The 22,418-nt window shown below is 57.2% G+C and overlaps 2 protein-coding genes across 3 annotated transcripts in view; both read right to left on the reverse strand.

The window, feature by feature from the left end:
• Positions 1–704: 704 nt before the first annotated feature.
• EVA1B (eva-1 homolog B) lies at positions 705–4,025 on the reverse strand. The gene is made up of 3 exons (XM_068159354.1): positions 3,825–4,025; positions 1,663–1,776; positions 705–1,563 (listed from the first exon to the last, which is right to left on the reverse strand). The coding sequence occupies exons 1-3, from the start codon at positions 3,910–3,912 to the stop codon at positions 1,151–1,153; spliced, it is 615 nt and encodes a 204-aa protein (XP_068015455.1). The 5' UTR covers positions 3,913–4,025; the 3' UTR covers positions 705–1,150.
• Positions 4,026–5,072: 1,047 nt separating this feature from the next.
• STK40 (serine/threonine kinase 40) overlaps positions 5,073–22,418 on the reverse strand; it is a 28,157-nt gene continuing 10,811 nt past the window's right edge. For both annotated transcript variants that reach the window (XM_068159355.1, XM_068159356.1), the window contains exons 4-12: positions 22,071–22,156; positions 21,492–21,635; positions 19,653–19,880; positions 18,785–18,837; positions 15,664–15,779; positions 11,753–11,897; positions 10,990–11,109; positions 9,963–10,047; positions 5,073–7,699 (exon numbers count right to left, since the gene is read on the reverse strand). In XM_068159355.1, the coding sequence (XP_068015456.1) occupies positions 7,481–7,699; positions 9,963–10,047; positions 10,990–11,109; positions 11,753–11,897; positions 15,664–15,779; positions 18,785–18,837; positions 19,653–19,880; positions 21,492–21,635; positions 22,071–22,156 (1,196 nt within the window). In that variant the 3' untranslated portion in view covers positions 5,073–7,480. The remainder of the gene's footprint in view (positions 7,700–9,962; positions 10,048–10,989; positions 11,110–11,752; positions 11,898–15,663; positions 15,780–18,784; positions 18,838–19,652; positions 19,881–21,491; positions 21,636–22,070; positions 22,157–22,418) is intronic.

Below are 22,418 nucleotides of genomic sequence, written 5' to 3' on the forward strand. Positions count from 1 at the left end.
CCAGGCACAGGACAGTCTCGCTATGTCACAGAGGGTCCTGTCATGGCACAGGGAAGTCCCACCAGGGCTGGCTCACTGCAAAGCCCCAGGTGCTGGTGGACATGCCAGCAGTCATGGGCTGGGCTGCAGACTCTGACAGACAGACCTGGGGGCAGCCAAATGTCCTCCATCCCTCCCTACACCATGTCCCAGGCTGGGATGCAGAGCCAGGGCCTCCTTCTCCACCTCCTCCTCCTCCCTGTCCTCCAGCCCACGCACAATTTCCCAACCCAGTCCCGGTCCCAGCACATCCTGGCCTCCAGCCACTGGCAAGGAGCCGGGAGCACATCTGGAAAACATCTGGACGCTGCTGGCGCAGGCTGCATGGGGGCTGGCCTGGGAAGGAGCTATTTTTGTAAAGCTTGTAAAGCTGCTGGGTGGGGGCTGGGGAGGGGGCAGCGAGGCCGGGAGCGTGGGCAGGATGTGGCCCAGCCCTGCAGGGAGCAGCCCAGGCCCCTGGGGAGCACCCAAGGCCCCAGAGCCCTGCAGGGACACATCCGGCCCGACCCCGGCCAGGCGGTGCCGGAAAGGCCCCGGCTAATTTTAGTGGTGCTGATGGGAAGGGACTGGCTGGGAAGGTGGCCACGGCAAGGCAGCCCCCAGCACCACTTGTGCCAGCTGCTGCAGTTCCCCTGGCATGCAGGACCCTGCCGTGCTGGGCTCCATCACGTGTGACAGCACCATGTTTAGGGGCAGGGCCCCAAAGCTTACATGGACAACAGCCTGGCCGCAGCCCACGCCACGGCCACCCTCCAAGTGTCCACGGCCAAGACTGGCAAGCTCTGCCCTGTCCTTGTCCTTGTCCTTGTCCCCACAGCATTCCGGGGCTGCTTGGCTGGTGCCAGCAATCGTACCAATGGCTCAAAGTGCATCGTGTCCCACAGGGGTGGGGGCAAGTCTGACCCTGGCGGTGCCCATGACACTGGGGGCTGGCTGGCAGCAGTGCAGAGATGCTCCATGGCAGCTCCTCCAACTCAGGGCAGTGGGCAGCTCCCTGTCCTCTCCTGGCCCCGGACCGGGTCCTGAGCAGCTCGCAGGGTCGGCACGGTGTCGGCTGAGCCACCGGCGGGAGCCAGGCACGGTGCCAGGGCAGGTGCCCCTGTGCCGGGGCTCAGTAGTAGTGGACGCGGCCCAGGGTGCCGGTGCCGGTGCCCAGGATGTCGGGCTGCCCGTTGCGCCAGATCTCGCGGATGATGCGCTCCCGCTCCTCCAGCCGCTGCGCCCGCTCCAGCTCCTCCGCCGAGGCAAAGACGTTGACGGCCAGAGCGCCGTCGCCGGGGCCGTGGCTGTCCAGCGGGATCTCGGTCACCGGCAGCAGCGACTCGGATGCTGCGCGGTCCACAGTGTCCTCCTCTTCCTCGTCATCGTCCTCCTCGTCCTCCTCGTCCTCGCTGAGGTCCCTCGGGCGGGGCGGGGGCCGCGCAGGGGAGCGGCAGGAGAGGCGCAGCACCAGCAGGCAGAGGGTCAGCACCAGCCCGAAGCAGACGCCCAGTACGAAGTAGAGCCCGAAGCTCTCGGGGTTGGCTGTGGGGAGAGCAGAGGGCATGAGGAGTGGCCTGTGCTTGCGGCAGGGGCCATGGTGGCCCTCGGGTCCCCGCGGGATGTGTCCCTGCCAGGGCTCACCTCGGATGTGGGCGTACGCGGCCATGCTGTTGCTCAGCAGCTCCATGTCCCGCCTGCGGCTCTCCATCCTGTGCCCTCTGCTCAGTGGCTCTGGGGATGGCACGGGCTTGGCATCTGCGGGACACGGGGACTGAGTGAGGTGGTATTGGGGGCTGGGACCCCCTGGACTCTCCCATCCCTTTCAAGGCTGCACCCAGGTTCTGCCATGCCTCAAGGGGTGAGTACCAGTTGGGGCAGTCTCTTGTGCCTGCTTTGGGCTGCTCTGGCCAGGGCTGACTCTCAGGTGTGGAACCAAAGGCATCCTGCTCCCACCTCCATCCTTCCTGCAGGCCCAGGATGGATGTGGCTCCTCCAGGACACCATGCCAAGCAGATCTGTGGCACCAGGACAGCCTTTCTATTCCCTGCCCTGGTGATGGGCACAGGACCCATGCCATAGGGCCGAGGTCAGTGCCAGCATATGCTTGCAAGGCTCCCCACACCAGCAGGGCCATAGGCTATGCAGGAGCTGGCACTGCTTGTGCAGATAGGCACACATGTGTGCCCCCCCAGAGTCCCTCCAGGCCAGTGTCCCCTGTGCCTGTGCCGTGCCCAGGCAGCTCCAGCCTCCTCTGTTTGCCATGGGGCCCTGTGTCGTAGGGCAAAGACCTGGCCATGGTGCAAAGGGCACTGAGCAGCAGGCAGCCACAGAGGAACTGACCCTGAACCCACCAGCTCCTGTTACAGCCCCTAGACAAGAGGAAACCCCCCCCCCCATGCCTTCACAGAGGGGCTGGCACAGCTTCCATGGGAACCTGCCCTGGGATCTGGGGAAGGGACGTGAGTGCCACAGGCAGCCTCCTCCATGGCACTTGGCTCTCGCCTGAGCCTGGCACCAAGCAGCTGAGCACCAGCCCTGGCAACTCCTCGCTGCTCCCACGATGCTGGTGTGGGGCCAAGTCCCCCTCAGCTGTGGGGTCGCATGGGCCTCAAGGTATGGGACTGGGCATGGGCTACAGCAGTGGGAAGAGCAGGAGGCAGGGCAGTAGCTACAGCAGCTGGCAAGGCAGTGGGCAGGGCAGCTGGTACAGCAGCGGGCAGAGCAGAAGACAGCTGGTACAGCAGTGGACAGGGCAGTGGGCAGGACAGAGGGTACAGCAGCGGGCAGAGCAGGAGGCGACAGAGCCCAGCCCTGGCAGGGGAAGAGCTAATTTCCCAGAAACGGCTCCACGGAGGGAGGAATGAGGAAAGAAATGCAGAAAATGTGACACATCAGCAGAACATCCCCGGACAGCCCCGGGCTGCGGAGCCGCTGCGCGTCCCAGGCTCCGACCCCCCGAAACATACCCAGTGGCACTCCCCAGAGGCTCCTGATGCACTCCGCAGAGTGCAGCCCCGTTGGCACCCCCTGCCCCTGCAAGGGACCCTGCTGGGAGCTGCACGGCTCTGCTGTGGGGCTGGAGGGGCAGAGCCCTGCCATGGGGTCGTTGGAGCCCCGCCGCTGGCTGGGCTGCTGGGCGAGAGCACCGCAGGGCTGGATCCAGCCCCACAGGGTGCTCGGCTCCCGCAGATGGGCATCCCCGGACCTTGGCAGGGCAGGGATTCGGGCCACCCTGGGTGGGCACAGGGCACGTGTGAGCCTGGGAACAGCAGGGCAAAAGTGGTTGTCGTGTGCTGGGCAGGCAAGTGCCAGGATCTATCCCCAGCCAGAGCGAGGGCTGCCCTGGGCCCCAAGGGCATCACCTGGGATCACTCTGGGATCTGGGTGCGCCTGCGGGCACAGTACCAGAGCGCTCAGCCCTGCGGCCCCAAGCACCAAGCCCTGAAACTCGGAGCCCTGCGTCCCTGAGCACTAAGCTCTGCATCTCCAAGCCCCCAGCCCCCGGTTCTCGCCCCACATCCTCAACCGCTGCATCCCGGAGCCCTGAGCTCTGCACCCACGGGCACCGAATCCTGTGCCCTCAAACCCCGCCTTGCCAGGCACTGGTACCCTCATCCCCAAGCCCCCCGTCCCTGCACGCAAAGCTGGAGCCTAAGGCAGGGACAGAGCAGATCTGGGACACTGCCACAGGGCTGGGTGGATGCGGGGTGTTGGGGTCCTCCGAGGTGCCCCGCCTGCCCCGCTGTCCCCTGCGGCCCCGAGCCCCATGCAGGTGCCACGGGGCCGCCGGGGCCGGTACTCACCGGGGTGGCGGAGGGACGGCGAGTGGCAGAGGGAGCCTCGCTGCACTTTGGCTGGAGCAGGGAAGAGCCAGCAAGGTCTGTTCAGCATTAACGCTGCAGCAACAGGAAATAGTTTGGAGGCGGCTGGCGGTCAGCGCTCCCCGCCCGAGCCAATGGCGGCCCCGGCCCGACAGCGAGCGGGGCGCGGGGCTGGGGTTCGTTCTGCTCCCCCGGGACGCTGCGCTCGGCCCAGCTGCGGAGCCGCCCCGGAGCTGGGAGTGGAGCTGCAGGCGGGCAGCTCCAGGACCCATCCTAGCCTTGGCCTGTGCCCGCCTGGCAGGATCAAACCTGGCCGTACCCTGGTCAGGCTGGGCTGGTGGTGCTGGACCCCAGCAGAGCACCCTGGGCTGGCCTCAGATGGACGAAGTCCCCACGCAGGAGCTCCCCGGGCTGCCGGCACTCTGCCTCGGCTGGGCGAAGCTCCCTTGCTGCACCACAGCCAGCTGGGTGTGCAGGGGCGGCTGGGTGTGCAGGGGCTCCTGGGGCAGCCCGCAGCCCCAGGGAGGTGTGGGGATGGGAAGGGGTCTGCCTTGCTCCTGGCTGTCCCCAGAGGAGCTGTACACGGATGGAGCTGCCCAGGCCATGGGGCAGTGCCACGGCCACATCACAACCCACCCAGCAGCTTGACTGTGGCCCATGCAGAGAGGTGGGGAAGAGCTGAAGGCAGGGAGAGGAGGGTCTGCCCCACCCGTACCAGCACTGGACACGGCCAGGCTGCTTTCATAGTTTCATAGTTTCATTCAGGGTTGGAAGGGACCACAAGGATCATCTAGTTCCAACCCCCCTGCCACGGGCAGGGACACCCCACACTAGATCAGGCTGGACAGAGCCTCATCGAGCCTGCTCTTAAACACCCCCAGGGACAGGGCCTCAACCACCTCCCTGGACAACCCATTCCAGGGTCTCACCACTCTCATGGTGAAGAACCTCCTCCTCACATCCAGCCTGAATCTCCCCACCTCCAGCTTCATTCCATTCCCCCTAGTTCTAATAGGGTTGGAACGGACCTTCAGGACATGAGACTGTGCTCACTGTTCACCCACAGCAGCCCAGGAGGGCTGGGCTCAGCCTGGGGCAGGGGCTTGCAAGGGGGTCTGGGACAGACCCCTGGGGCAAGATAGGGCTGTGGGTGCCCACGGGGCAGCTGTGGGCTTGTCCCCACTGTGCCTTATCACCCCCCCCCCTCCCCCCCATCCCCACGGGCTCACGGGGCTGAGGGTATGAAGTTTTATTGCCGACATGCAGGAGTAGTTCTGATGCAGTACAAAAATAATGTCTTTATACAGTTGTTTGCTCCTTTTTTTTTTCTTTTTTTTTTTTCTCTTTTTGTTTTTCTCTCCTCTTTTCCTTACAACAGGCTCCTTCCCACACAGCACAGCCCCCTCTGCCCACCCCCCTCTCCCACCAGCGGCTCCTGCCCTCCCCGCACCCCCCCCCTCCAGTTCCAGTTTGCTTCGATCCGAGTGTGAGTTACTGGCGATGATCGGTGTGCAGGGATGCTGGGGGTGAAACAGCCTTGCAGAGGCCCCACAATATTGCTTTAACTTTGGGAAAATAAAGTAAAACAGAGGTGGGAGTGAGAGAGGAGAAAAAATGGTGGAGAGAGCAGAGCCCCCCCCCAGGGCCAGGGTGCTCGGGGCTGGGGAAGGGGTCCCGGCTCTGCTGCTGGTGGCACAGGAGGGGCAAGAGGGGGAGGGCACACTGGGGGTGTGCCAGGACAGACCTACCATCTTCAAAATAAATAAGGCTAAGACTTGAGGCTACTGGCTCAGCTGGCTGGGGTGGGGGCAACTGTTCTGGTCTGTGTTAGTGTTCACAAGGCCCTGCCTGCTGCTAGGGGCAAGTGGGCAGGCAGGGTAATGCCCGATGCTGCTGAGGAGTTTGGGTCAGTCCCTGTCCCTACAAAAACACCTGTAGGGTGGCACCAGGCCAGACACAGGCCACTGCCCCAGCCTGGGGCAAGAGAAGGCAACAACATGCTACAAAGATCTGCCCCTCACTCCCTGCTGCCACTCACTGGGGGCCAGAGCTGGCACTGAAATGCAGGGAAGCCTCTGCAGCCAAAGCCACAGCAGCTTGTCCTGGCCCTGCTCACTCACTGCCTTGTGCCCAGGATGAGGCTGGCAGGAGAGGGGGAGGCCAGAGTCGCCACAGGGCTAGGAGCAGGGGAAGGAGGCAGCTGGAAAGCTGCTGCCTCGAGCAAGAGCCCTTGCTGGGGCCCTGGGAGCCCTGGCTGGAGCACTGGGAGCCCTGGCATCCGTGTGAGAACAGTTCATCTGGCAAGACAGGCATCCAGTTCACAAAATGAGGCTCAGAAACAATCGTTCCTGTTCTCAGCACAGGCAGATGCTCTTCCAGTGGCCTCAGGTGACAAATGGGGACATCCTTCTCCTGCCTCAGTGCCACCTGGGGCTGGCAGAGGCAGGCCCCAGTTTGCGTGGCAAGGCTTGGGATGGCAAGATAAGAGCTGGGGAACAAATACAGCAGAGACTTCAGCCAGCCCCTTCCTAAACTCTAGGCAGATTATCTTGGGAAGCTTTTTCACATTATAACTCCTATCTTATATCTGTACCACAACTGAAGGGTGAAAATGCTAACTCAGAATTAATGCAACTTTTAACTGCACCTTAGGTAAGCTACTGAAAGACAAACCAAACCCCAAACAGATTAAATCATAAATCCTTACCGACTAAAAGAAATTGGTGAGAGGTGGGAAAGTGGTCAGAAAAAGGGGGGGGGGGGGGCCGAGTGCTGCCAAAGCTCTGGCTACAGGCAGGATCCCACCCTTGCAGAGGTGGCTGTGAGGAGGAGCCTTGCCTGTGGCAGCAGCTGGGATCCCCAGGCAGCCAGGCCCCAGTCGCGTTGGGTTCGCCGGGAGCCGTCTGTGCCGCTCAGAGGCCTCGGGGCCGCAGCCCACAGGTGGCCGCCACAGGTGAGGCGACAGCCAAGCCAGGGGGCAGAGGAAGGACACAGAGAGAGAGAGAGAGAGAGAGAGAGAGTGGGTGCAGATGAAGGGAAGTGGGGGAGGTTTCAAGAAAACTCTTCCAATTCCAGAAGCCCTCCCCAGGTAAATCTCAGCTTATTCAAACCACACGGAGCGAACGCCGGCGGCCGGCTCGCGGCGGCCTCCACGCCTGCCAGGGAACCAGCTTCAAACCCTTGGTAGTCTTCTCCTTTCCCACAGGCTTTGCTCGATCCAGAGAACAGCATGGTTAAAAAGACAAAGAGAGGTAGATTACAGTCATGATTAAAAGCAGATTAGTCATCTAGGCTTCGATTTAAAAACCAAAAATAAACCTAAAAAAAACCAAAACCAACAAACCCCAACAAAACCAAACCAAAAACCAAGAGTCCAGAAGACGCCAAGAGGTTGCTGCTGCTGCTTCCAAAAGTAGCTTCTGAAGAACAAAAACCAGAAGAACAACCGAAAAAAAAACCCCAAAACCACCCCAACAAAAAGTCTTCTCCCTCCAGAGCGAGTGGTGAGTGTCCCCGGGCAGAGCTGAGGACTGCTACGTGGCTCTCCCCCACGGGACACTGGTATTGCTGTTGAGCTGTAGTAGTAGGCGACGTGAAAAGGCAGACTCCAGGGCGGTGCTTGTGCTCCCGTGGGGCAGCTACTTCCGGAGGTACCTCTGGGCCAGGATGGCTGCGTCCAAAGGGTTCATCGGCTGCGCGTCGTGGCCCAGGCGCCGCACGGGAGGGATGTTCCCGAACTGCCACTTCTGCAGGAAGCTCTTGGCCTCATGCAAGGTGTTCTTCTCCTCAGCCAAGAGCAGCTGCTGCCTCATGTAGTTCTCAAACTCGTACTGCGAGCACTCCTCCGTCACCTTCACCTGCCAGGGAAGCACCATGTCAGGGCCAGGGAGCTGGCCCTGAGAGAGAGCCAGCCCTGCAGGGCCAGGGAGCTGGCCCTGAGAGAGTCATCCCCGCAGGGCCAGAGCACCAGCCCTGAGAGAGAGTCATCCCCGCAGGGCCAGAGCACCAGCCCTGAGAGAGAGTCATCCCCGCAGGGCCAGAGCACCAGCCCTGAGAGAGAGTCATCCCTGCAGGACCAGAGCACCAGCCCTGAGAGAGAGCCATCCCTGCAGGGCCAGAGCACCAGCCCTGAGAGAGAGCCAGCCCTGCAGGGCCAGAGCACCAGCCCTGAGAGAGAGCCAGCCCTGCAGGGCCAGAGCACCAGCCCTGAGAGAGAGCCAGCCCTGCAGGGCCAGAGCACCAGCCCTGAGAGAGAGCCATCCCCGCAGAGCCAGAGCACCAGCCCTGAGAGAGAGCCATCCCTGCAGGGCCAGAGCACCAGCCCTGAGAGAGAGCCATCCCCGCAGAGCCAGAGCACCAGCCCTGAGAGAGATCCATCCCTGCAGGGCCAGAGTACCAGCCCTGAGAGAGAGCCATCCCTGCAGAGCCAGAGCACCAGCCCTGAGAGAGATCCATCCCTGCAGGGCCAGAGCACCAGCCCTGAGAGAGATCCATCCCTGCAGGGCCAGAGCACCAGCCCTGAGAGAGATCCATCCCTGCAGGGCCAGAGCACCAGCCCTGAGAGAGAGCCATCCCCGCAGAGCCAGAGCACCAGCCCTGAGAGAGATCCATCCCTGCAGGGCCAGAGTACCAGCCCTGAGAGAGAGCCATCCCTGCAGAGCCAGAGCACCAGCCCTGAGAGAGATCCATCCCTGCAGGGCCAGAGTACCAGCCCTGAGAGAGAGCCATCCCCGCAGAGCCAGAGCACCAGCCCTGAGAGAGATCCATCCCTGCAGGACCAGAGCACCAGCCCTGAGAGAGAGCCAGCCCTGCAGGGCCAGAGCACCAGCCCTGAGAGAGAGCCATCCCTGCAGGGCCAGAGCACCACCTTGTCAGGGCCATGGTCCCACAGCTCCCCTCTGATGGTCCTGAGCTACCACGGGATAATGAGATCCTAGTGCAGGAGCTGGACCTGCTGCCAGATGAACAGGAAGAGCTCCCCAGTGCCACCAGATGCAGAGGTCTGGAAACCTCAGTGGCTCTATCCTGATGCAGCTCATCCCAACCTCAGCAGACATTCAGGGGCTGCAGCTGCCTGGCTCCAGCTCTCACATCCCCACAAGCCCCAGGGTGTGTGTGTGGGATCTCTGATGGCAACACCAACTGTAACGTCACAGCCATGAGCTCCACCAAGGCTGTCCCCAGGCAGTGAGGTCACCAGCCCTCACTTCCAACACCAAATGTGCTGGCAAGAGCACAGGATGTTTGTTCCCCCCACAGAACTCACTGGGGAGCCAGGGCCAGCAGCGTAGCCTCCTCCCAGCTCTCCCAGCACAGGGAGCTCTGGGCTGCATGTGAGGGACAAGTGCTGCCCCCAGCCAGCCCCGGGGCCAGCGAGCTCCCTTCCAGCTGGATGTGACCCCAGGTCCCAGCAGCATCATCCTTTCCTTCTGCTGCACAAGGTGGGGATGGACTCAGCTGCCTCACAGACCAGCAGCCACAGCTGGGTCCTCACCACCCTTGCCAGCTTGGGGGCTGCCAGCTCTTTCCATGGCAGACTTGGCACAGCAGCATGGAGAAGCAGCTCCATGGAAAGGAGGAGCACCTATCTCCTGAGGGTTTTTAGGGTTGGCCCAGGAGCACCTACCTCCTGAGGGTTTTCAGGGCTGGCCCAGGAGCACCTACCTCCTGAGGGTTTTCAGGGCTGGCCCAGGAGCACCTACCTCCTGAGGGTTTTCAGGGCTGGCCCAGGAGCACCTACCTCCTGAGGGTTTTCAGGGTTGGCTCAGGAGCACCTACCTCCTGAGGGTTTTCAGGGTTGGCTCAGGAGCACCTACCTCCTGAGGGTTTTCAGGGTTGGCTCAGGAGCACCTACCTCCTGAGGGTTTTCAGGGTTGGCTCAGGAGCACCTACCTCCTGAGGGTTTTCAGGGCTGGCCCAGGAGCACCTACCTCCTGAGGGTTTTCAGGGCTGGCTCAGGAGCACCTACCTCCTGAGGGTTTTCAGGGCTGGCTCAGGAGCACCTACCTCCTGAGGGTTTTCAGGGTTGGCCCAGGAGCACCTACCTCCTGAGGGTTTTCAGGGCTGGCTCAGGAGCACCTACCTCCTGAGGGTTTTCAGGGTTGGCCCAGGAGCACCTACCTCCTGAGGGTTTTCAGGGTTGGCCACTTGGTCATCGATGTCTGGCACCACTTGCAAAGGGCCACTCAGCGAGGACATGGACTGCCTGTGAGAACAGCACAGTGTCAGGGACCTGGGGCATGGCCCCAGCTCACCCACCCTCACCCCACCCCCTGGCCAGGGCAATCCCACCTGGCCAGCCACAGCTGGGCACCCAAGCGTGGCACAGCACTGTCTGGGTGCCACTCCAGCTACTGCTGCTGAAGGAAACCTCTCCAAACTCAACTGCCCTGCCATGAAATCATGTCAGAACCCCAGAGCTGCTTTATTTTCTGTTTTAAACAGGATGTGGAGCTCCAGAGCTCCTGCATAGGTAGGAGAGAAAACAGTCACAGCTCCAAAACTCACAGAGCTCCCTGCTGAGTCGTCAGGCAGCACAAGCACTTGGCCCAGGCACGCTGTGCTGCATGGACAGAAGGTCACAGGGCTGGCCAGAGAAGCCTGCACAGAGCAAACACCAGCATCCAGTTCCACTGGAGTGGGCTACTGGAATCTCATCCCAGCTGGTTCATGCCAGACCTGGAGTCAGAGTTACCCTCAAAAGGCACCTCCCACTCTGCATGTTCCCACCTGTACAGCATCTCCTGCTCTTCCCCTCTTGTCCTGCTTCCATGTAAGGGACAATGCAGAGCTAATCCCAAGCTGGTAGGAAGTGACTGTGTTTGGCTGCAGCTCTTTGTCCACATCAGCTACTCCTGACCCTTGGGCTTTATATTTGGAAACCCAATCTGGGGAGCACAAGGGCACAGCCTCCTGTACCCCAGCACTGCTCTCATGTCACTGCTTTCCAGAGCCCAGCTTTGGTCACAACAAACATCACCCAGGCCACTCTGGCTGTGGCCATCAGCAGACACCAGTGGTTCAAAGGACTTTTTGTCATCTCAGAGCCTCCCCTGGTCTCCTGCTGGCAGCAGTCTGCTGGCCACAGCTGGAACAACACAGCCTGAGGCCAGAGAAGCCATTTCCTCCTCTTTCCTCTCAAACCTACCACGAAGCTATGATGGAGCTGAGAGAGTCCAGCACTTCAGAAGCTGTCAGGCGTTGCTGCGGGTCCAGGACCAGCAGCTTTCGGATCAAGCACACAGTGTTCTCTGAGACCCTGCCATCCCTGGGGAGAGAAGGTGGTGAGGCAGAGGCAGCAGCAGGATGGTCAGGAACTAGAGGAGCCAGCGCTGCTCTGACCAAGAGACTTCAGAATTATCCAGGAGGTTGATTCCCTGGCCCTGCAGCGTAAGGCCTTTCCCAGCTCTGCTACCACCTCCTATGCTGGCTCACATCCAGCTTTTCACCCCCCAGCACCCCCAAGTCCTTCTCCACAGAGCTGCTCTCCAGCCCTTCAATCCAATCCTGGGATAATCCTAGGATGAGAAGGAATGGATTGAAGCTTGAGAAGGGGGGATTTAGATTGGATATTGGGAAGAAATTCTTTACAGCAAAGGTGATGAGGCACCAGAACAGGCTGCACAAGGAGGCTGTGGATGTCCCCTCCTTGGAGGTGTTGAAGGCCATGCTGGATGAGGCCTTGACCAACCTGGGCTAGTAGGAGGTGCCCCTGATCATGGCAGGGTGGTTGGAAGCAGATGACCTTTAAAGTCCCTTCCAACCCAACCCACTCTCTGAATCTATGGTGCCTACTGCATGCCACCTGTGCTCTCATTACCACTGCCACCCTCAGGGGCTGGAGTGAAGCCCCAGCTCTGCCGGTGAGGCCCAGAGCAGCGCCCCCCAGAGGCTCCTCGGGCCATACTCACTCAGGGATGGTGTACTCTGCAGCCTTGATCTTGCGGAAGAGCTCCTGAGGTATGCTGTCGTAGAAGGGGAACTGGCCGTAGAGCATGGTGAAGAGCACCACGCCCAGCGCCCACATGTCGCTGGGCTTCCCCCGGTACGGCCGCCCTGCGGCAAGGAGACACGAGAGGGACAGGCTCTGTGAGACTGCTCATCCCTCCAGCCCACCACCACCACCAGCAGAGGCTCTGAAGCAATCTCTGCCACGATTCCTTAAGCAGGGATCGAACCCTCGAGGCCTCCGACTGCAGAGCACTCAGAGCCTCTCTGTGGAGCCACAGAACGGTTTGGGTGGGAAGGGACCCTTCAAGGTCATCCAGTCCGACCCTCCTGCAGCCAGCAGGGTCAGCTGCAACTAGAGCAGGTTGCTCAGAGCCCCAGACAACCTGACCTGGATTGGTTCCAGGGGTGGGCCACCTCCCACCTCTCTGGGCAACCTGGGCCGGTGTCTCACCACCCTCAACATAAACATTTTTCCTTGTCTCCAGTCTGGATCTCCCTCTTTGAGTTTCAAACCATCATTCCTTGCTCTGCCACAACAGGCCCTGCTCAGAAGTCTCTCCCCAGCTTTCTGACTGGCCCCTTTAAGCCACCAGAGGGTCTCTCTGAAGCCTTCTTTTTTTCAGATTGAACAACCCCAACTCTCTCAGCCTGGGCTCACAGCAGAGGGCATCCAGCCCTCCCAGCATTGCTGTGGCCTCCTCTGGCCCCACTCCAACAGGTCCCTGTCTGTGCTGTGGGCTCCAGATCTGGCCCCAGCACTGCAGGGGGAGTCTCAGCAGAGCACAGCAGAGGGGCAGAATCTCCTCCCCAACCCTGCTGCCCACGTTGCTAGGGATCAGCCCAGGACAGGCTGGGACAGGGCTGGCAGCACTCAGTGCTGACTCTTGTTCAGCTTTTCACCCCACCAGCAACCCTGAATCCCTCTCCATAGGGCTGCTCTCAATCCCTTCACACCCAGTCTGTGCTGATCCTGGGGCCTGACCTTTCCAAGGTGTCCTCACTGCAAATAATCACACTGCTCATCTCCACAGGGGTCTGCCCTTTGCTACAGAGGATGCCCTTGGTGTGATCCAAGAGCATCAGGTAACCAGAGCTGCTGTGAGCTGTGCTAGAGCTCCCACCTCCCTCCTCTTCCCCTTCCCTGCACACTACTGGCAGCCACTGAGCCTTGCAGGCTCCACAGATGGGCCTTGCTGCAAGTCCAAGCCAAAGGAGACAAGGATTTAAGGGGCAGTGAGCACAAGGCAGGGGGAGACAGGAAAGCAAGCCAAGGAAGATTTAGTGTTCTTCTGGTGGAGAGTGGCCCAAGACTCAAGCCAGTCCCTGCTCCACAGGAAGGTCTGTGTGGAAGCACAAACTGAGGCTCTCCACACCCAGCTCAGCCTGAGCCCATCCTGATGGGACTCTGCCTCCAGGATGAATCCAGCCTGTGGCACTGGAGCCTCTGGGGAGCCATGGAAGGAGCAGGATGGTGCCTCCCCTGCACGGAGGCATTCCCAAGAGCTGCTGCAGCCCAGCACACCCTGGAAGCTGCTCGATGGCCATGCTGGTTTGAAGCCCCTTTGATGGGAGGATACAGCCACAGGCAGCACATGGGTGAGGGTCACAGAGCCAATCTCCAGCGCTGCAGCACAGCACAGGGCTGAGGCAATGACTTCCTCTGACTCACAGAGTGAGTCACTGCTGCAGCATTTGTTATTTGCACTAATTATTCTTTGCTTTATGTGCTCAAAAAAAAGAAAAGGCACCTCTCCCCCCTCCTCCTCCAGCCTTTCCTGCAGTGACATTTCAGCAGCCATCCCTCAGCAGAAGACAGCTTCTCCTGGAGACCCAAACCAGTGATTAAGCCTTCAGGCGTCTTTCGCTTCCTCTCGCACAGGAGCAGCGGCAGCGCAGACAGAGGGATGCTCAGAGTCTGAAGGAGGTGCTGAAGCCTGGAATGCCCTCAAGTAACACCTCCCTCAATGCTCAGAGGGGAGCTGCAGACTGAGCCGTTTTGGGAGAGTGTTTTTAAGAGCCCAGGTTGGGGCTGCAAAGGGCTTTGCAGAGAGACTTCAGAGCTGGAGCACGTTGCGATGGGAGCCCAAGGGCAGGCCAGGAGGGGCTGCAGCAGGAACCTGGGACTAGGGCTGAGCTTTGCAGGGTCTTGAACAGCCTCAGCTGAAAGGAGTCAAAGGTGGCTTATTCTGTGCCTGTGTGACCTGCAGACAGGCCAGTCAACCCCACTGCCCTTGGAAGAACCACGGTGCCTGCAGCTGAGCTGTGCTGGCCAGAGGCCAGGAGGGAGCAGCACCCTGGACCGGCAGGAAGGAGCAGCTCCACGCAGCCCTCACCAGACACCAGCCACTTGAGCTGCAACTGCTCCAAGCTCCTGCAGAGCAGTTGGCTCATATCATCCATCTGCTCACAGGGGCCTCAGGATATCCTGCAGAACAGGAAAGGCCTGCAAAAAAAACCCTCTCACCTCCCTGCCTGCCTCAGCTCCCTTCCTGGCTTGGTCCTGCCCAGGAGGGAAGCAGCCTCAAACCTGCCTGGCAGATCATGAGGGAAGAGAGGGAAGAGCTCAGCTCTGCTGCTTGTGAACCTGACAACAGACACTGAGGGGAGCCCACTAGGTCTGGAAGCATCCAGAAGAGCTCCCTCTGAGGACATTTCTGATCTACAGTAGCTCAAGATACCATAAGTGAGTAAGTCAAAGCTTCAGGGGTGTCTTCAGTATTCCAGATGTTATAAATACAACAGCTGGGCAGGGATTCTGGTGCACAGCAGAGTGGTGCTGCCTAACCTGCTGCCAACCTGTCCAGAGAACAGCTGGGGCTGATCTGCTGACCACAGGTTTAGGCAGTTTCCAGCCATCCAAAAGTGTGGCCCTGCAGACAGATGACCCTTAGCAGGTGGGATGCATTAGGAGTGATCCTGGACTGCAGAGGGAATTCCAAAGGGCATTTTATCTGTGTTCCACAATGTGAGCTAAAGCTGTACAGACTTCTGGAGAGATGCTTCAAGACACACAGTCCCAAGTGTAAATGCACCCTTCACCACTCTAGTCAAGTTCACCTGGATGAGAGCAACAAAAACTCCAGAAAAAAAACCAACCCCCCCAAACAAAGCCTTAGTCACTGCCCTGGCAACAGCCTTAGGACACCCCCAGCCTGCTCAGCTCTTACCAACACAAAACTTAGCAGCATGGCAGGCACCTCACTGAAGAGAGCCCTCCTGAAGCTACATGTTTCTGTGAGCCCTGTGCACTGCAAACAGTTAAAAGGCAGGAGGACATTAGACAGAGCTGCTCTTGGCCAGACTTCTGCTTGAGGCCTCTGCTGGAGACAAGGCACAGGGCAGACTGCTGGAGACAGGACACAGCCCCAGCAGACTGCTGGTCTGGCCTGCTGTGATCATTCCTTTAAGTAACTCCTCTCAGTCAGCCCAGAAGGTCAATAGTTCCCCTCTGGAAGCAAGCAGCAGCTGCAGCAACTGCTCCTCTGTGTCCAGCCTGGAACAAACTGACATTATGGTGGGATTTGGACCCAGCTGAGGGATTTACCTGCAGCTTAAGAGAAGCCTCAGGAAGAAAATTCAGACATGGGCAGCAAAGTCTTGTCTGCAGTCAAATGGATTTAGGAACAGGCAGAAGTTTTAAACTGGCTTTGAAGGTCAGCCTGGCCTGAAGTTAAACTTGCTCCTTCCCTCCATACTCTCCCAGTTGGAACAAAACCAGACCAAGTCTCCTAACTGGACCCTAATTAAGAGGCTCTCACAGCAGGAGGGTTACAGAGTGGAACAGGACTGAAGTGGTTTCCATTTATTGTCAAGAGGCAGAAAGAAATGCAGGCAGTGTGAGGCTGTGAGCTCCCACCCAGGGGCTGCCTACCGCTGAGCACGTCCGGGCTGATGTAGGCAGGGCTCCCACGCTGGTCCTTCAGCAGGTCATCCTCACTCACCAGGTGCTTCCCCAGACAGAAGTTGGTTATGGTTATTCGATGAGTCCTGGGGAGAATCAGAAGGCATCAGTCAGCAAGGGCCATCAGCAAGAGCCAGACAGCACCAGCTGAGGCAGTTAGCACCAAACGCAGCTGCGTGTCCGTGGGGCAGGCTGGGAAGGACAAGCGGAGATCAGCTGCAGGGGGTCCACAGCTGTCAGCAGGGCTGGCAAGACTCTTACCAGGGGCATGAGGAATCTCTCCCCTAGCCATGGACAATGTCTATGCTCAACCTGAGCAGCAGGTGCACGTGTGGCTGTCAGCACAGGGTGCTCAGTAACCTGCCCTCAGCCATGCAGCCACCTTCTGGCCAGCATCCCAGCCCCAGGACCTGCACCTCTGTGCCTGCTGACCATTGCTGGGTGTCAGTGTTAACAAAGTGAAGTTTATTTGAACTGTTTGCTCTCCCCTGCACTTCCCAGCTGCCACCTCTAAAGGCATCTTCTCCACACAATGTTTTCTGGAGGTTGAAGGTCAGCCCCATCCCTGCCTGCTGTGCACCAGGTCTCTTCCAACCTGGTCTATTCTATTCTATCAGCAGATGAGCTGCAGGGACCTTTGATCAGTGAGCTGCTTTTGTGTTGCCCACCAATCCCACAGGAGGCCTCTGGTGGCAGTTTCACCTGCTCTGCAGGACTGCTTCACCCACGAGTGCATGGAACAGAGAAAGTCTAAGCAATACCCACAGATTCCCCCCTCAGGTGAGGGGAGAGCTGCAGGCACAGAGCTGTACTAAGATCTCCCTACTGCCCTATGGCACTGCCAGCTCCAATTCATGCAGTTTTGCAGGGAAATTAGTTCATTACAAGGATACAATCACATTTCATTCATAGAGTCACAGAATGGTTTGGGTTGGAAAGGACCTTAAAGATCATCCAGTTCCAACCCCTGTCATGGGCAAGGCCACCTCCCACTAGCCCAGGTTGCTCAAGGCCTCATTCAGCCTGGGAGGGGAGAGGGCAACCTGTTCCAGTGCCTCACCACCCTCACTGCAAAGAATTTCTTCTTAATCTTCCATTCCCTCAGACTATTTGAACTTTAACAAACCACCTAAGGCTTTGACTGAAGAGGAAAGCACTGTCTAGAAGCTGTCTATATTCCTGCACAGCATTACACAACTGGAGCCTGAGAGCATGAATTAAATCAGTCAAAATAACCAAAGAGTATTGCCAGCAAACCTAACAGACAAGTGAAACAAAACCAAGTGTGGGCTGGCAAGGGAGAGCTGATTATTAAGACAGACAGACTTGTGTGTAAGAAGTGTTAGCTTCAACTGTCAGGAGACATCCCTGCTGAAAAACAGTCTGCAGGGTTTGTGGGAGACCTCCAAGGCTGAGTGCTCTGAAGGACACCAAAACGTTCAGGGTTGCTTGGGTTTATTTAGTCACTGAAATCTGATCTAATCTGTGATCACCCAACTGCTGCAGTGGCTAATTGGAAACCTTGGGAGGCTTGAAGATCTGCATCTCACAGGGAACAGCATCTGAGGACTCCTCACCAGCCTGGGGTGGCATGGGCCTGGTCAGGACTCTGCAGTGCTGCACAGCTACCTTCAGCCCATGCCAAGAGAGCAGACCTGGCTCAGCTGTTGGAACAGAACAAACAATTCTGCTCAGCCCTATGCCTGGTCCTCTCCATGGTGATCTATTCTTGTGCCTCACCCACCCTTCCACATGACTCACTGCTGGAGAGGCTACAGATCTGCCTCACCAAAGCTGATGGTCTTGCTAGTAAAAAGCCAAAACAGAGCACGTCATAGCAAAACTGACTTGGGCAGGCATGCTCCGAGCTCCAAACACCTCTCCCTTCCTGCTGCAGGGGGGGCCTTGAGCACCAGCAGGATGCTCCACCTCGCCCAGAAAAGAAGGGAAGCTCTGGGTGGATCCTTTAAAGCAGGAACCTTTGTCTGCAAGAAGAATCAAAGCAGCAGAAGAGGTTTCTCTCAAAGCAGCTCCTTAGAAAGGATGTAAAATGTTTTTTTGGGGGCACCAGTTTCACAAGTGGTCCTGAAAGCCACCAGCTGCTGTGTGTGAACTAAGTTGTTCAACCTCCACAGGTTAAAATCTGTGCTTTCAAACAGCACTGGGAGAAAGCAGGAAGCAGGGAGAAGAGTGAATCTGTGTGCTCTGCACAGACCCTGGATGACTGCAGACCTAAAGCCTCCCAATGTTATTCATTCCACAGAAACCCAGAGAGTGTGAAAGGGATGAATTCCACTCCTTCCTAGAGCTGGTGTTAAATATTTAGGCAGCAATGCACCGAGGGACGCAGCAGAGCATCCCAACTTGCCAACTAAGTAACAACATAACCCAAGACAACAAAATAAGCTTCAAGGAGGCACCAACCAAAGCAGCCACTGCCAGCAGCTACCTCTGCTGGGGGTGAACTCGGTGCCCCACTGATGCCTCCCTGAGGGCTGCCCCCTCTGCGCCTGCAGCTTCCTGGACGTGAGGGCATCATAAACTGAGGCCTGCAGCAAAGCAGTGGATGGGAACAAGGAAGCTGTTTCAGGCACAAACACAGGCCAGACAGAGGGACTTTTGTTTAGATAAGTAAATATTTTACAGCTAGCAAAAACACAGCAGTGCCACAGCCAAAAGATTTAACACTGCTCTGCTTATAGCCCAGGCTGCAGCACTGGGGATCCTTTGAGCAGGCTGGAAAGGGAAGGCTGGGAGCAGCACCACGTTTTCATTCTTTTACACATATATAAATTGCTCTTGCAGGCTTCTGAATTACTACAAAAAGTTCATTCTCAGAGCCCAGAACCCAAAAGAAGTGCTGCCATGGGAGTCACTAAGCTTGGTGGAAGAGTGAGCTCTCTAGGTTGGGCTCAGTTCACGTTTGGAGGTGAACTCCTCACTAGATTTTTTGTCTTGTGCTTTTGCACAGCCTGCTGCCAGCTCCCTCACCCTTCTCCCAACAAGTGCTGCCTGTGGTTTCTAACAGAAACCTGATTCAGGGAAGGAACATCAGGCAGCTGCCAGAGCAGCAGCTCCTCAGCAGACTCACCTTTTGTTTAGCACCATGTTTCCTAGTTTCAAGTCTCTGTGCACAATATTTTTCTGTAAAAGACAGAAGAGTGTCCCATGAGCAGAAGCACCTTTGGTACAGCAGTGAAAAGCTGGTACCTGGGCAGAAGCACCCAGTATCCTGACATCCCATCATCTGCATTCTCAGAGATAACCCAGCTGAAGGTTTCATGGTAGATCCAGGTACTTTGTGCACTTCACTCTTTGGTTCTGGTCAGAACAAGCAAATCTTTGAACACAAAGACAGATTGACTGAAAGTAAGGCCTGAAACTTAAGTGTCCAGGCCCATTAAGATCACTGTGATGGACATCCCCTTACAAGCAATCTGCTTCCCTGCTCTGCCAAGGGAGGAGGAGTGTCCCTTCTCACAGGGTAAGCAGCCAAACACCATCAGAATCTATTTTTGTTACAGTAATTCCTAGCTCATTGATCTCCAGGTTGTAACTTGAGGCTCTGGCCTCAGAAATCAATTCTTCCGTTGTGATTTATTTTGCTGCAAAAGGAAATAGCTTGAAGTGTTTCCTGCATTTGATTAGCCTCTGCTCCCCTCTTGGACTGCCCTTTCTGAGGTCAGGAACACTGTGCTTCACCTGATCTGCTCTTTGTCCAGCTGGCCCCTCTCCACAGTCAACAAACCCCACGTTATCACCGAGAACCCTGCAGGGAGGGGAAGGCTCTTTTCTGGCTTGGGGCATGAGGTCTTACACAGAACATCGCTCTGGGGAAAACAGCTGAAACTTCCATCCTCTGCCACCTTGCCTCTACTGCCTGCACAGGGAACTTGTACAAGATCCCAGCATGGGAAAGGGGAAGCTTGCAGCACAGCAAGGAGGACCAAAGGTCTCACCTTATGTAATGCTTCTACCACTCGTACCACGTCGTAAAATATCACCACAGTCTCCCGCTCGCTCAGCCTCTTCTCCTTAATGACATAATGCTGCAGATTGATCAGATCTGCTGTTTTGTCACTGAAATCATGAGCACAGAGACAGTCTAACACGAGGCAAATCCGCTTCTTCATCTTCCTGACCATTCTGTTGGCTTCCAGGTCCTCTATAATTTCACAAGCTCGGTCCTGCGGGGAGGCAAACAAAGGAGAGGTGGTTCGGGGGAGCGCTCAGGGCAAACCTTCTGAGACACAGAGCTCTGAAGAGTGAATGACTGCTTGGTGGGGGGGGAATCTCAAACCAAGCAAATGCAAGCCCAGTGCTTGATCTTTGCACCCAGCTGGAGTTTCAGAAAGAAGATTGATGGAGTCACCATCCCTGGAGGGGTTCAAGATACATGTGGATGGGGCACTTCGGGACATGGCTTAATGGCCATGGTGGTGTTAAGTCCATGGTTGTGCTCAATGATCTCAGAGGTCTTTTCCAACCAAAACAATTCTATGATGTAAGATCCTTGCCTGAAGAAGCCCTTGAAGTCTGTGCTGGTTGGCCAGCTGTGCATGGCAGCACTGATAACCTTTATACACATCCAGACACAAAGAATCACAGAATTGTCAGGGTTGGAAGGGACCTCAAGGCTCAGCCAGTTCCAACCCCCCTACCATGGGCAGGGACACCTCACACCACAGCAGGTTGCTCAGAGCCACAACCAGCCTGGCCTCAGAAAACCTCCAGGGATGAGGCTTCCACCCCCTCCCTGGGCAACCTGTGCCAGGCTCTCACCACCCTCATGGGGAAGAACTTCTTCCTAACATCCAATCTCAATCTACCCATTTCTAGTTTTTTTCCCATCCCCCCCAGTTCTATCACTCCCTGACACCCTAAAAAGCCCCTCCCCAGCTTTCTTGCAGGCCCCCTTAAGATACTGGAAGGCCACAATTAGGTCTCCTTGGAGCCTTCTCTTCTCCAGCCTCAGGGAGGCTGCACAGAGGTACAGACTCTCAATACTGGGGATCCAGCAGGTTATTAAGCAGAACAGAAATCTTAAGACACAATTAACAGTTCTTCCACAGCTATTAAACAGCACACAGCTGAGTTGGACATTTGGCTTGTTTAAGATGTAGTCCAGATGGCCTCAAGTGAAAAGTGTTGACAAAATGTAACCAGCAAGCACAGCACCACCAGCATCCAAACCAGGGACTCCTAACAGTCCATCACAGCCAGAATCAGCTCTGAAGCTGTTAACAGTAACACAGCCCCGATGGGCACCTGGACTGTTCTAACCTGCTCACAGTTTCTTGGCAGTCTGTCCCCTCTTAGGAGTCATCAACAAGCAGTACAGAGACTGGAGAGCACCAATTCAGCTCTCAAGGCTACTCTATTAGCCAGTGCAGCAGCTCTTACCCTGTTTGAAAGGGACACTGCTGAGTGTCTGTCCCACCTCTGTATGCTCTCACAGAGCACACAGCTGGCCAGAGACCAGGCTGGACGAGGCTCTGGCCAGCCTGATCTAGTGTGGGGTGACCCTGCCCATGGCAGGGGGGTTGGAATTAGGTGATCCTTGTGGTCCCTTCCAACTCTGACTGATACTATGATTTCCCAAACCCCCAATCCTGTCACATCCCCTTGACTCCCAAAAGCCTCTGCCACAAACGTGCTTGTCTGAAGCAGTAGTGGTTAACCTCAGGGGTGTGCTGCCAATTCTTCAGGCACCAGAACAGGCTCAGCACAAACTGTACATGGAACACAGGCAGCTGGAGCCCTGGCACTCTCCCAGCCTGGGCACTGAGCAGTCCTACCTGGAAGAGCCCGTGATGATGCACCACTCCTTCCTGGTTGTGGAGCAGGGAAAGCAGAGAGTACTCCGTGTGCAGCAGCATCTTACCCTGTCGTTCCTCCTGTGTTTCTATTCCTTTGTCACCCCTTTCTTCTAAGGTGAGAATCTTCAGGAAAAGGGAAAAGACCTCTGTAGTTCCCGGAAAAACCCAAATGCCTGCAAATCTCTCTCATTTTAGGTATTCACACTTGTTTACCAGCTGATGCAGCACACTTGCCACAAGCCTGCCTGAGCTCCCTTCTGTACACAGCACACAGCAGGAGCTCCATCAGCACAGAAAAGCTGCTCAAGTGGCTTCCCCCAGGTGGTTTCCCTTATTGAATCCACCCCCATTTTGGGCACAATGGGACACATCAGAGGACTCCAGGGCAGCAGCACAGCTGGCACGGAGGCCTCATCTCAGGGCTAACCTCACCACCAGATCCACATCTGGCAGCACTGCACACTGGTTCAAGCCCACACCACTCACTGCCAGCGCTGCTGTCCCTCGAGCTGAAGTTAGAGAAGCCCTGAGGACCTGGAAGCTCTGCGGTTTGCTTACCTTTAGCTGGTAGAAGTCATCAGTCCCATCTTTTCTTGCCAAACACTGAACAATACTTGGCACAGGGGAGTTACCTAAACGTGGACCTAAGAGCAGAGAGCAAAAACAGACTTGTTTGCCTTTAAGCAGCAGTGACTAACTCTGGGTTACATCAGTACCAAGTGTCACGCACTTGACTGCAGTTTAAGCTAAGCTCCTTTTTTGTTTTTCCAAGCAGACTCAGAACCTTTCCACAAATTACCAGCTGGAAAAAAAAAAAAGAGAGAGAGAGGGGAAAAAAAAAGCTCTGAAACTTTTTTTTTGGGGGGACACAAAGTTTCATTTGTTCACCAGAGAAAAACCTTTACC

The sequence above is a fragment of the Melanerpes formicivorus genome, unplaced genomic scaffold, assembly GCF_026170545.1.
Source record: "Melanerpes formicivorus ecotype bairdi unplaced genomic scaffold, bMelFor1.0.p_v2 SCAF_45, whole genome shotgun sequence".
Lineage (NCBI taxonomy): Eukaryota > Metazoa > Chordata > Aves > Piciformes > Picidae > Melanerpes > Melanerpes formicivorus.